Source organism: Saccoglossus kowalevskii, chromosome 2, assembly GCF_978046115.1.
Source record: "Saccoglossus kowalevskii chromosome 2, keSacKowa6.1, whole genome shotgun sequence".
Classification (NCBI taxonomy): Eukaryota; Metazoa; Hemichordata; class Enteropneusta; family Harrimaniidae; genus Saccoglossus; species Saccoglossus kowalevskii.
The window spans coordinates 12174797-12189259 of record NC_140642.1 but is presented as its reverse complement, the minus strand read 5'-3'; the positions used below and the strand labels follow the sequence as shown (position 1 = coordinate 12189259).

Here is a 14463-nt window from a genome sequence, read left to right as displayed (position 1 = left end):
CATTTTATGAATTTTTCTACAATTCCTTATTAGTCAAATAATCTCACCTGCTTTCTGTTCAATGGCCGTTTGTATTATTTTCTGACATGGTGTCATAACACCCAAATCAATAATTCTAAAATTATTACATCCCAACACAACGGCTACAATATTTTTACCAATATCGTGCACGTCTCCCTTAACAGTAGCAATAACCACAGTCCCTACGTAGTGATCCTGTAAAAAACAATAGTAGGGAAGATGTTAGAAATACGTTGTCGCATATCATACCTATTAGATGCACAAATCGGCTAAACACGTCGTTTTGCTCATATTTTCTAACAAGTATATTATGAATAAAAAAATATGACTTCAAAGTGTCATGGTATGCATGTTCTAATCATACCAGCCAGGAATTACCCTTTCAGTGCCAATTTTTATTTTTGCTAAAAACTTGTTCATCATTCTGGAATTTTCACCAATTTCAATCTTAATTTTGAACCAAACAGATAAAATACTACATTACTTCTAGCTTTTGATCGAAATATTTGAAATTTTCACAACATTTTATGTGGAATAGAGCAGACTTTAAATGGAACTATTTTCTGAATGGTGCCTGAAATTGAATTTGGCTCTCAAAGAGTTTTAACTTTGGTAGTGTATCATTTTCTGTGCAATTTGATCTGCGCAATAATTACCATTTTTTGTTTATATAGAATACAAATACCACATATGTGTGGCACGATGACCACCACCTTTAAAGTAAACTTATACCATATTTGCCCTATTAGAAAAGCATTTTTAATAAAGGTGATTATGAAAATCTGACCAAACAGTTTAATTTCCATGGCAAGCAATCTTTGTGATTTTATTTACAATACATTGTCTTCAGAACCAAATTTTCACTGCTACACAATTTCAAAATTTTCACTCGAAATTAAAACAGTATTTACCAGAACAGCGCTAGGATCGTCTATCTGCATTGTTGCCAGCATTTCTTCCTTCTCTTTCTCCATATATGGTATAAGATGGCCGACTGATTTCTTCATAACTCTTGCTGACTTAATAACTTGCGGCAAAAACATTTTGCCTGCCCCGAACAAATCACCAACTATACTCATACCCTGCAATGAAGTAGACAGAATTACACGTAGTCAAGGCAACGATTTGTCTCATGTTCAATTTGTATTTAAACACATTGCAAGTTCAATATTATTTACCAAAGAAAAAACTACAAGAACATTTTATGTAAATTACCTTCATTAATGGCCCCTCAATGACGTTCAACGGTCTAGGATATCGTATATTATTTTGGCGGGCTTCTTCCGTATCCTCGATAACGTACTTATCAATTCCCTGGAGATGCACAGAAAGTTCATGTTAAAACTAAGACTTGAAAGATAATTTCTAACATAATCAGCAGATTGGTGTCTTCAGAGTTTGTAAAAGGTTTTATATTCATTAATGTTTTGGAAGAAGAAATTAAAAGCATAGATCTGGAGAGGAGTTGTTGTTATCCTCGGGGGCGGAGCTACGTCACAGACGTTCCACGTTGCTAAGACGCGCACCATTGTACCATGCATTTCTATGGGCTCTGTGCACGCTGCTGTGGAACGCCAGTCGAGCCGGTGAAAATTCGAGAAAACAACACAAACTCAACTTTGAAGTAATCCCGAACAACCAAATTTATATATGTTACACACGTAGGGCTAATCTTGTTACACTGTTCAGGGGAGTCTCAACAATCATCCCAAAGTACCGTTTTCTGTGAGTTTTGGGCCTTTGTTTTCACCGCCGCGGGTTGCCAGGCGGTGAAAATGCCCGGATGTCCGCCCCCGAGGATACCTGTATTTTGTAAGTGAGTGAGATTGTAAGTCTGCAAATTATGCTTAAATACTTTTTCAAACACATAAACTGACACAATCACCTTGATGAGAGCATGTTCTAATCTCGATTCAACATCCTCTTCTCTCCATTTATCCATGTCCACAATCTTCTTTGTACCTTTCTTCATTGACTGGAAAAGAAACAAACATAAGAACAGTGTGAATAAAAAGTAGATGTAGAGATTTCACTATAGCACACTTATGTTTTCTGGCTTATATTCAGGAATGAGACTTGACGACAATCAACTCAACATTTGGAATGAGACAACTACTAAATCAACTTCTGGTTTTTGTTAATCTCAAAAAATATTTTGGTTAATTTGACAATATTTTTTTGGGAATGAGAGGAATCCAGGTAAGACTTAATAGCAATGTCAAACTGACAAAGCATGTCCACATTTAAAAAAAAAACAAGATGCCTGCAAGTCGGCCATCTTTTATCAAATTGCGAAAGAAATTGTCCTGGGCATGTATCCTAACATGAATAATCTATGTACCAAGTTTGAATGAAAACATAAGGTACTAGGCACATGCAAAGAATGAACGGAATCGGTCCAACGAACTCTGAAATATGACTCCGAGCGGGGACTAAAAATCAAAATACAAACCTGAGCATATTCTAATAATTTCTCTGTTGCATCTGGATCTTTATTCCATATCAAGTCTTCACACAATTTCAATAAACTAGGTTCAATATCATCGTAGACAGGAAGGTTACCAGCATTGACAATACCCATGTCCATACCAGCCTGCAAAACAAATATCAAAATATTTAGGATTTGAAAAGTTACTGAAAATTATTGCACCAAAACTACTCAGTAATTTGTTACATGGATGTAAATTCAAAATTTGATGGAATATAAAACACCTTATGAATGTTGTTTTTATCAAAATTGTGTACATTTAACCTGATCTTCAAGCCACTTGTTCTATACATTTGCAAACCATATTAACACATGTCCTAATTTTTCATCCATTGATTTTTGCTACGTGTATTCGTGAAGACTTTCAGAAGATGAAGTGTTTAGAGGAACAGTGGTTGCTCACCTTTATAGCATGGTATAAGAAGACACTGTGCATCGCCTCTCTCAAGGCATCCATACCTCGGAATGCAAATGATAAGTTGGACAGACCACCGCTGATTCTCGCTCCAGGTAGAGTTTGCTATTAAGGGGAGACAAAAATGTGACTTTCTATTTGTTGTCAAATAATTCGATAAATGGCAATTAAAATTCAGCCCCAAAATAATGTAAAACATTCTTGCATGTTATTTTAGCATATAGCTAAATCAAGATGTAGTTATACTGCAATTTAGAATAAAGTACATTCTCACACTTTTGATAAATCAAGATTCTGTTAATTCATGCAATGTTGATCCTAAAACACAATTTAATTCTCACCTTAATCACTTTGATAGTTTCTAAAAAATTAATAGCATATACGTTGTGTTCTTCGATACCTGTACCAATGGTTAATATATTCGGATCAAATATAATATCATTGGGATTAAAACCAACTTTATTCACAAGAACATCATATGATCTTGTACAAATCTCAACTTTTCTGTCAACGTCCACGGCCTGGAATAAAATCAATTATTTTATGAGAGGACAAATTGATTAAATGAAGAAAAAAAACCCTTAATATGGCTAAATTTTACTCGCTTTGAAAAACTAATATTTTGGTAGTTTTGAAAGGCAAATATTCTACATATTGGCACACAATTGAAGAGCATTAAACATAGGGAGTCTTAATTAATAAGACTTGGCAAAACATCGGTTGATGGATGCTAGTATTGTAAATTTTAAACTGAACTTCTACAAGGGACTAAAAATATTGTCAACGTTCACTTGTCTCAAATTGAAAATGTTTAGTGATTGAAATTAGCATGACAAGTAAATCAAATGGCAATAGAAAATCTCTGCATTGTTCCATTGCCAGTGGAGCCAACTTGTAGTAGTCAGCATTACAAATCAGCCATGCATAATGAAAGATATTTATTCATTAATGTTTACGATTATTTATCAATCGTTGACTGCACATGTTATTACACTTGTACAATTTGTACACAAGCAGCGTAACAGCTGGTGCCAAATCACAAGAACGTATCCTGTAACATATGCTCTAGGATTGTGGGCTTTAAGCATCTGTGTTAGCGATTCTCAGCCTCAAGGACACAATATACACTGCAATATGCAGTTATATTAAAGTGTATTACGGGAAACAGACCCACATTTGCGAGAGACCACAGACCACCTATACAAGTTACTCACCTGTCCCTGTTCATCAAACGCCATGACAACAACAGCAGCACCATGTTTTTTAACAACCATAGCCTTTTCTATGAAGTCATCTTCACCCTCTTTGAGGCTGATACTATTCACAATACACTTGCCCTGTGTACATTTCAGCCCGGCCTCAATGACATGAAACTTGGAAGAATCAATGCATAGGGGAACCTAAAACAAAATCATAGTGGGATATTTCAGTGAACGTATTAAATCCTTTTCCAATAGCAATTCTTTCGAGCTTAAATATTTTAGTTGATAGGGTACCCAGTTTTGATCATTGTTGCCTTAATATATGGGCTAATAATAAAAGAAAATTACCATTTTTTGATGGACAATAAGATTTTTTCTAGGGTGGTTGCAAATCAGCATGGTATTTACTCAATTTTATAATACTGTACATGTAAGATGTTCACTGCTAGGAATTTGAATGATTTGACAATTCGTTTGGGTTCATGTGGACATATTTTGGGGAAGAAAAATCCTTTCTCCAGCAAAAAATAAATTCTAGCAAAAATAAAGTATTTTACATTAAAGTGCATGTGCTACTAATATAGCATATATGGTATTGGACAACTGTTGTTCATCACATTATTAACTTAAGGCCAAACAAAAAAAAAAAAAATTGGGTCGGTCGGTAAGATTTTTTTTTAAACTCGTGAAAACTAAGGGTATCGTAAATAGCCGAGATTATGGGAATCAATCAAACGCATGCTAGATATTAAACACAGTATTTTGTATTTAAATACAGATCAACCCTAGGTTTAAAGTCGCCACTTATTCCCCGGGGGATCCTGAGGACCAAACAATGGTCCGGGATCGTTAATTTTTAGAGGAAACACAAATTTACTGCTTAAAATGGTGAGTTTTTAATATTTGAGCCTATTAAAAAAAAACAAAAAAAACGCGACCCGATATTTCATCTTTTCCGGTCGGCCGCTGAGCGCAACAAAACAATTTTTTTTTGGCCTAATATAATCTCTCAACATTTCTTTGAGAAAACAGCACTTTTAATACATTTGTATCTCATTTCTCCCCTGTCTAAAAAGTCACACATATTACCAACCTATACCATTCTTACCTTTGATATTTCTGGTTCTGACGCAATCAAATTAACAAACTTAGTCATGCACTTTTCACCGTCAAGCATTCCCTCATCCATATTTATATCAAGAATCTGAGCACCCATTTCAACTTGTAACTTTGCAACCGATAATGCATCCTTAAAAAAAAAAAAAAATAGTATTAGTTTGAATTTGCATAACAAAAAATATTTTGTAAAATTTGCCAGTCTGAAAATTGCAACATTTTTAGCAGTAACAATATTCCTGGGTTTTTAGGACATTTGGTGGATTTCACTTGAATTTCCTGTCATTATTATTAAATCATCAAACTACAAACATTTATAGCAGTAAAACACAAAATGCCATAAACTGCATTTTCTTGAGAATACTTTTTAAATAGTGATAACCTTGAGAAAAATGTTTATTATTGGACTATTATAAAAAACGTTTAACACAGAGAAATACAGCGACATACAACAACTAAGCAAGAGAGATACATACTTCAAACTTGCCGTCTTTGATCAACCTGGCAAACCTTTTAGATCCAGCTACATTACAACGCTCGCCAATGTTAACAAACAATGACTGTGGTCCGACTTTAGCAGATTCAAGCCCTGAAAAAGACAACAATACAAATATGCAATATTATCAGGTACTATTATACATCTGTCAACATATGTACAGCAAGTCTAATGTTGTTATGCTGAAAAAGACTTGGATGAGTTTTATATTGTATTACGCAGTACTAAATAAACACGAGTGTTACTTTTCTGACATTTAGACCTATCAATATGGTCATGTGATCAACCTTTCATTATTTACCTGACAGCAATAAATGATCTTCTAGGTATTGTTTTGGAGGCACCCTAGGTTTGTAAGACTTCACAGCTTCAGCGATGGCCTTGATATGAGCTGGCGTAGTCCCACAGCAACCACCCACAATATTAACTAAACCATCTTTGGCAAACGCCTTTAAATGCGAAGCCGTTACTTCAGGCGTCTCATCGTAACCACCGAAAGTATTTGGTAAACCTGTGTGAGTAACAGAGAATGACAATCATCAAGTGCTTTGTTGAACCTAACCAAGGGCTTGCAAAGTGGTGTGTGAAACCCACACTCATTGGTGTATTTATTAATACTATGATTAAGGGGAGAGTAGGAAATTAAACGGGCGGTGCACCGCGGTCATTACCGCGGCGGTGGTGGGTGCTCGCCGGTCGACCGCATTTTATGCAAATTTATGCATAGATTCCTTGACGCCGGCAGACCGCGGTCGTCCGCGGTGGGCTCGCACAGCAATTCACACTTATTGTCAAGACCATTAATGAACACAAAGAACTGGGAAATTAAAAGGATCACAAAGTTCTAATGAACAATTAAACCAATTTAGCTGAGCCAAAAGCTAGGAAACTAGTCTATAATAGTTGACATTATTTTATTTGCCTGAGCCTTGGAATAAAATCACAAAACTATCCAGAAAGACGTAGAGATCAACATAATGTAAAATATGATCGCATTATTTTGTGAATATATATCATGCATGGTCTCAGAAAATGTTTAGAAAGATTAATGTAGACCAAATATAATCACGCATAAGTATAAATTCAAAGTGTTTTAATACATGCACTAAGAAGGAAAAGCAAGCCAAAGTCGAAACAGGGTGTATCATGGACTTGGTACAACATGCGCTGCGACAATTGAGTGATCGTCGACATCATTTTGGGGCACAATTGAACTTCAAGTACGTTGCGAAACTTCCTACGCGGCGATGCTGACATCAAGTGTGTGATGACTGAAGTTTGACCCCAAGTCACGCACTGAACTGGCACGTTACCTTAGCAACCCTTTTCTTTCTTGGTCCGCGCGTCGTAAAATTGTTATTATATCCGGCGGTACTGTAATAACACAACTTGTATCCAACTCTGTATTGGCTTTGAATATTTCAACATCATTTACTTAGTGTGCTGCTTTTCTAATAACGCAAATATGTTTACAGTATTGCACGGGCTCTAAATATTTCAACTTTGCAATGTATTGCTTTTATAATAATTACGCAAACTAAGTTATTTTTATTATTGTTGTGACACTAACCCGGGCTATTAAAGTGAATATGTAATATTAACCATACAATAACATACAATATCATGCGTAATGTTAACTTTTTCTATAATAAATTCACAGCGCACTTCGATCGCATTATTCACGTACATTTCGACTGAACTTTAATAACCCCCACGTGTTTGAATTTCGTGCAGCAATGAACAATGACCTCAATAAGTTCACGCACTGACATTTAAATTCGGGCCACCCAGTTTGACGCAAAACGATACAGTTACTTAACATTTGTTCAAAAAATCGATAAACTCTCACAAATACCATGAACGCAAAGAGTTAATTGAAAGGCAACGTCGTTTTTGACCCCCCAAAAAACACATCAATACAAGATTATGTGTGCAAGGTTAGATTTATAGAACGTACATGATCGCTTAACTCTGTTTTTATTTTAATAATCGTGTCGCACGTGAAACACAGAAGACATTTTAGTTCGTCCATTTCTTGTTTATCGATCTTGATTTTTTTGTCTGGAAGCGATACTGGCAAAGAATAAACATTAATGATACCCACCGTTGTCAAATCAACAAGAGGCTCGAATCAGGAAAGCTCAGCTATTTAAAACTTCATAAATAACAGTCTTCTCATGTAGTAGACTTCATTCAAGTGTAACAAACATAAGTGAAATGTATGGACAAGTCATAATACTTGTACCTTCGAAAGTTACGACTTTTACTCTTGGAATTGGTGATAAATACATGCATAAAATACAACATTGTTTCACGCAGCAACAATTCGTATACAGCATTGGACTTATGGATTTTTATATTAATAAAATATGTGGGCCGATTATATTACCATATGCTTAGTATTTCCATGCCAACAATGCTCGTAACCTACTCGATTTAAAAACAGCTATTTGGAATCACAAAGGAAACTGTTAAGAACGTATTTCACATATTTCCTACGACCGTGGTTGCAACCAGTACCGGTAGCCACCGCGGTAGAGACCCCTAAATATAAGCAGTCTGCGGCTCTCCCCGGTGTACCGCGTAGAGCCGCGGTGATTACCGCGGTGAACCTCCCATTTGATTTCCTACTCTCCCCTAACAGATATAGAATGCGTTTGCTGATCTAGAAGGTAAAGCTTACATAAGAAAAACGAAAAATCAATCATCCTGTGGGAAAACTATACACTAAAAAAATATCAATTATTATGAATGAATGTAAAAAGGTTAGTCCATTACAATCATTGATATAGATAACTCACCAGCATTGGGATAGCATATAACATAGGAAGTTGTAGCATCTCCAATCGCTTCGATGAAAGGTCTCATTTCAGTAGCACCCAACGCACAATTTAATCCGACACTTAGCGGCTTCACGTGAGATACGCTAATAACAAATGCTTCAGTAGTTTGACCTGACAACGTCCTTCCACTCTTGTCTACAATTGTACCAGACACCTTGATTATAAAGAACCAGAAATGCATTAATTAAATTAATATTCTTCCATGGTTGATTGCTGAATGATTACTATAAATACTTTAATTAATTTTCACTGAAAAGACTGAAAGGTGTTTTGTATGGATTTTATTTTCACTGATTTTTGAAAAGTTGAATGTAAAATATAGAAAAAAATGGTTTAATCGCTGGATTTTATTTTCACTGAATCGTTCCTATAAGCGAAAATTAATTCCAAGCGAAAATAAAGTATTCTACAGTAATATGATTCATTTTCTGAAACTTCACCATGTTAGTTGCAGCAAAGAAGGTGTGGCCAATACTGTATAGGCTCAATTATTAGCTGTGTTGTAATTTGCTAAATGCACTGAAATTTGGCAAGTAATCCTACAATATCAAATCTGGTAAAATTAAATTATAAATATATATTTCTTCTTTTACAAGAAAATTAAACTCAATTTTATTATGCTGAAATGAAAACTGTGGTCACAATAATAAAAAAAAATCAAGGTGATAACTTACAAATACAGGCAGAGGTTTGTATTCTTTATCAAATAGCTTCTGTATGGCATACAAGGCAGCTTTGGCATTCAACGTATCAAATATTGTTTCAACTAACAAGATATCCACACCTCCATCAATAAATCCTCGGACCTGTTCGGCATATGCATCGGCCATCTCATCAAATGCTGATAACAGACAAATAACAAGACATGACACTTGACCTTTGACATGACACTACATGTACTACCTTAGTATATATAATGGCACTGGGATAGATTTATTAGATGGAATGGGTTATTAATGAAATATAGAGAAGCTCTGCAGGTATAGGACCATATTTATGCTATTAGAAGCATACAATCAATGAAAGGCACCATATTTGCACTATTAGAAGTGCATCCCCAAATAGAAGTACTATTTTTATTGTATGCTGGATCATTGCTACGTTCACGTAATGGGATCTCGGCACATGCCAACATTTCTAATCATCTGTGTTTGCATAAGGATTACAGCAGTTGCATTCACGTTAGTCGGGACCCACTCGACTCATGCCGAAATCATGCCCTCATTCTTAGATCTGTTATTTGACCCAAACATGGAAAACAACATGCATATGATGATAATAAAAATTATTATATTGAAATTATATCCAAGAAGATTAGATTATTTTTTCATGTTGATTTAGCAATGCAAGAAAACAAGGCTTGCATTCATTTCATTCATTTCATTCATTACTACAGCATCCAACCATATCTAGCTGCACTTCCTTCCGTCATGTCATACTAGTATGAATCAGTACATGTTCTTTTAAATATACCATCAAGGGCATGATTTTGGTTTGTGCGAGCTTTCAGGCAGCAAATCTCGACACATGCAGAGTTTCGGTCCCGAGCATTCAACAAGACCGAGATCAAGTATTTTTCGGCACATGTTGTCCGGCTCTGTGGAAAGGTGAATTATCACAGCTAACAGTAAACTTACTGATATTTCTGTACTCTGGTTTTTCTACTGATGGGGATATTGACAACGTTCTATTTGTTGGTCCTAGACCACCTGCTACAAAGCGCTGCTTTCCAGTTTTAGCCGTAACTTCATCCGCTGATCTTCTTAGTATTTCAGCTGAACACCTGCTCATTCTGTAGGCCTGTATAAAAAATGATATCTCAGTTATTTCCATAAACTGAATGATATGAGCACATTTACATAATCGGGTCATAAAATATAATCTAGTGGTTCATATGCTATGTACATTTACAGCTGCATGGTACATCATCTTTTTTTGCAGATGTTTTCTAGCATTCAACATACCGGTACTTTCCTACCAGAACTTGCTCTGAGTTTCAACGAGTCAATCTTTACTAGGATTTTACTAAGCAATTCACAAACAATTGAAGTTGGTAAGAATTTCTTTTAAAAAACTAAAATATTTAAATTGCAAGTGACCAATATCGAATAGGTCAGAGTGTGCATCAACAGTGTTGGTGATTATCAATATTAAATACTAGGCTCCCAGTAAAGAAATACATTGTTCACACAGATCACAGGAATTGTGAGAATTATCAGAAATATCCATTGGACTGTTGAATGGTTTTTAATTTGGCTATTTTCGTTATTAAGTCAAATCTGCTAAATTAAATCCACATGAACATGTTGAATAATAGAACTCATTGTTCCCCATTGTTTGTGAACTTGAAATTCAGGGATATTGTTGAAAATATCAAAATAGTGAAATTAAATGCCATTGAAAATAAACTGTTTTAAAACAGTACACATATAATGTTCGCAGTAACATTTTGGTTAAAGAATGTATTGTTCACACAGATTACAGGGATTGTGAGAAATATCAGAAATACCGGTATATAGTGATATCTTGAGAAACTTTAAAAGTGTGATGTAACTTACAATATGTTCCAGACCATAGTCTGCCTGGGCTATACTTGTACTGCTAAATGAATTTGTAGCACCAATATCAGCCCCAGCTTCAAAATAATCCTGATGTAATAAGCAAAATATTAATATTCCAAGAGACTCATTAGTCAAAATAGTTCTACAATTATCAAACTTACCCTGCCTGATGGGAAAACAATAAATTTGTTGACTATATTTTTTCAAGAATAGTATTATGTGCACTAAATGATATCATATAAACAACTAATGAATGTGGAAAAAAATATTCACAAAAAACAGAAAATCAGAGATATTGTCACAAAATGAACAAAACAAGCCATTTGTTAGACTGACATACAGTACACCAAATCATAATTACAAACTATAGTGCATTGTGGGATTGTTATGTCCAAAACAAACCACAATCGATCACAACTCTATCAATCACAGAGCGTGCATGCTTGTGTAATCTGAACTAACAATCCCATAATGCACTATAATTTAGAATCAGGATATGGTCTATAGTTGCTGATAGTTAATTTACCCTTGCCAACAGCAACATTTGAACACAAAGTTTACGTCCAACTGAATCCATCGACGAGCACACAAAAACTTTTTTGGTTATGTCAGACTAGCAATGTGTCAGGTGACAAGCTAATTACGAACACTTAAATTCACACAGAATCAATTAAGTTAAAGCGTGGTGGTCGTTGCGCAGCACATGTTCGAATTTCATGTAAATAAACAATGTATTTTACACACGTTGTATACGTCGCTATGAGTCCCATATCGAACAAGACACCGCACGACGACTGCCGCCCTTTAACTTGTTCCAATCTCATTTACACCATACTTAGCTAGTTTTGTACTCTTTGTTCTATAAGCTTTATTTTACAATACACTTGCCTTATGTATTTTGTAAATAATGTCTGGTTGTGTAATGCTCAATAAATCATTATTGCCTTGGAGATTGTGTGAATGGTCTTTGAATTCTTCCCCACGAAATGCTTCTTCATCTAGTTTACAATTCTGAATCATTGTTCCCATACCACCATCTAAAACAAGAATGCGCTCTTTCAGGGCCTCCACTAACAGTTTAGTCTTCCCTGTAAAAAAAAAAGATGGGGATGTAAATGTTATTTTCATTACACGATGATTCATGCATCAATTAAAGACTAACAAAAGTTACATCTTCAGATGAACCACATAGAAATCTCTATACTGACTTTCTGGTCAGGCAAGATACAGTAGTATTTCAAGTGATATACCTAAGCATTAAGTAATGCGATTAATTATTCACAAAAACATTTAATTCGGACAAATAAGTAAACAAAACTAGAACCATGACTGTAACAGGTGTATCTGTTCAGACTTGACAGTGTGAAAATAGGCTCAGCAAGTATAATGCATTGAAATGATAACAAAAGTAATTGTATGGGAAATGAATGTAATTGTTCTGATGTAATATTATGGGGGCAGCTCACCAGATTGATAACACTGCACTGAATGGTAACACTAGTTCTTAATAAGATCCTGTAATCGTGACAAACACTCCTGCATTATCAATTAACACATACAACTACAAGTGTATAGAAATATGTTCTTTACTTTTTATATTAGTACCCGAGGTAGATTTAAAATCTAAGCATGTATCGAAACCAGTGTGGGAATGGTCAGAGCTGAGTTGGCATATGCCCGTATTTTTTTGCGTCTTGGTTTACTTACAAAACCCAGATCAAACTATACATGTGCAGACTTTTGTGCCTGAACACATTTAGTGATAGCGAAATCAGCACCCATCAAATGTAATAAGATTCAAATTTTGGGTACACAAGAATGCTTTCAATTTCAATTTCATATCCATATCATCTGATATGTAAATATCCAAAAACTGGCTGATCTAAAAAAACATGTGATACTACCATTGATGTTGCTATTTTTGAAATTATCATTACATGGCCTGAGCTGAATACTACGTATGTTGAATTCGTGTTTGGCAGAAATAATAAGAATATTTCACACTGATTATCATAAAAAGTTGACTGACTTTTTGTAACTTTCAGTATTGTTATTGGCATTTGTCAATTTCCAAAACTATGCCATGTTCATGTAAATATCAGTTCTACATCCTGTCAGGGAAGATTACTATTGTTGAGGAGTAATAGTAATATATTATTGCATCTTTGAAAAAAAAAGATCATTTCTATCAGTTATTAGCAATAAATATATGGGTAACAAAAACTAAAAAGTAATACATGTACAACTACAAGAGAAGTATGATACTACAACATTTGACAAATGAGATCATGGTGTAGACATATCTCAACTGAGTGAGAGTCCCCTTCCTGGTATGACCACTGCATCATTAATCCCTGCACAAACATTGAAGATCAACTCAGTCTGGAACCAGAACAAGTTTTTTTATTGTAAGTGATTTTGAAGCCAGTTTATCAGGAATTATCACCCAGTAACAAGCATTGTATTTGTTTGCCTATATGATTGTACCCTGAAAACATTTGAAGTTGAAGGTACACATTGACACTTAGTCCTTAATTCACACTTATGGTTAATTCATTTGTGCATTAAACTTAATATTCCTTAATACATGCCGTAAAATAAACTAATAATAGCACATGGTTTCAAAATCAGGGCACGTCATGTGCTAAACACAAGGAGCATGAATGGACCCGCAGCTACTGTGTTTTAATTGAGAGTAATATGTTCTAAATTGGGCTAGCAAAATGTACTACAAGATCACGGAAAACCGACCGCCATGATTACTTATAATCAGATCAGAGCAATGAGGATGGAATCAGAGTAAATCAAAAGTTGCATCATTTTATTTTATGTCGTCTGCTAGTACCATGACAGATGTTTTTGAGATCGACATTGACAAGCGTATACTATAGATCGAGTGAGTGTTGTTTACATACATGACCATGAAGGTAACTCGTGAAATAAAAACAATCATCCCGATACAGGAGTCCAAGAACAAAGTTCAACGAAACAGTCGGCTATTTGCCTACCTGTATTGTTACAATATCGGCGCAACCTGGTGGTGACCGTCATCTTCACGATCACAGAGCGGCCGAACGCACGTACCAAAAGCGTGTACATTTCCCGCGGACACGCACTCTTTACACGATCGTAAGATATAGAAATAAAAGTAAAATCATTATTGCGTACCTGTAATCTCAACCCCAGCCATGTCGATTATGCTGGTCGGTGGCATTTTATATACACGTTTTGCTACCTAATAATAAGAGCCGGTATATATAATATATGGAGATCGATCCTCCCAGTGTTTATTCACCGCCGGACTGAGTAAAGAAGAACGAT

The 14463-nt window shown here is 35.2% G+C and overlaps 1 protein-coding gene across 1 annotated transcript in view; it reads right to left on the bottom strand.

The window, feature by feature from the left end:
• Positions 1–14463, bottom strand: part of LOC100374464 (methionine synthase-like) — a 23057-nt gene extending 8594 nt beyond the window's left edge. The window contains exons 1-17 of the mRNA XM_078008037.2: positions 14311–14463; positions 12031–12230; positions 11140–11229; positions 10219–10381; positions 9256–9422; positions 8540–8735; positions 6040–6249; positions 5719–5831; positions 5235–5375; positions 4139–4324; positions 3266–3445; positions 2913–3029; positions 2474–2614; positions 1907–1996; positions 1237–1335; positions 933–1103; positions 48–216 (exon numbers count right to left, since the gene is read on the bottom strand). Of these exons, the coding sequence (XP_077864163.1) occupies positions 48–216; positions 933–1103; positions 1237–1335; positions 1907–1996; positions 2474–2614; positions 2913–3029; positions 3266–3445; positions 4139–4324; positions 5235–5375; positions 5719–5831; positions 6040–6249; positions 8540–8735; positions 9256–9422; positions 10219–10381; positions 11140–11229; positions 12031–12230; positions 14311–14356 (2479 nt within the window). The 5' untranslated portion in view covers positions 14357–14463. The remainder of the gene's footprint in view (positions 1–47; positions 217–932; positions 1104–1236; positions 1336–1906; positions 1997–2473; positions 2615–2912; positions 3030–3265; positions 3446–4138; positions 4325–5234; positions 5376–5718; positions 5832–6039; positions 6250–8539; positions 8736–9255; positions 9423–10218; positions 10382–11139; positions 11230–12030; positions 12231–14310) is intronic.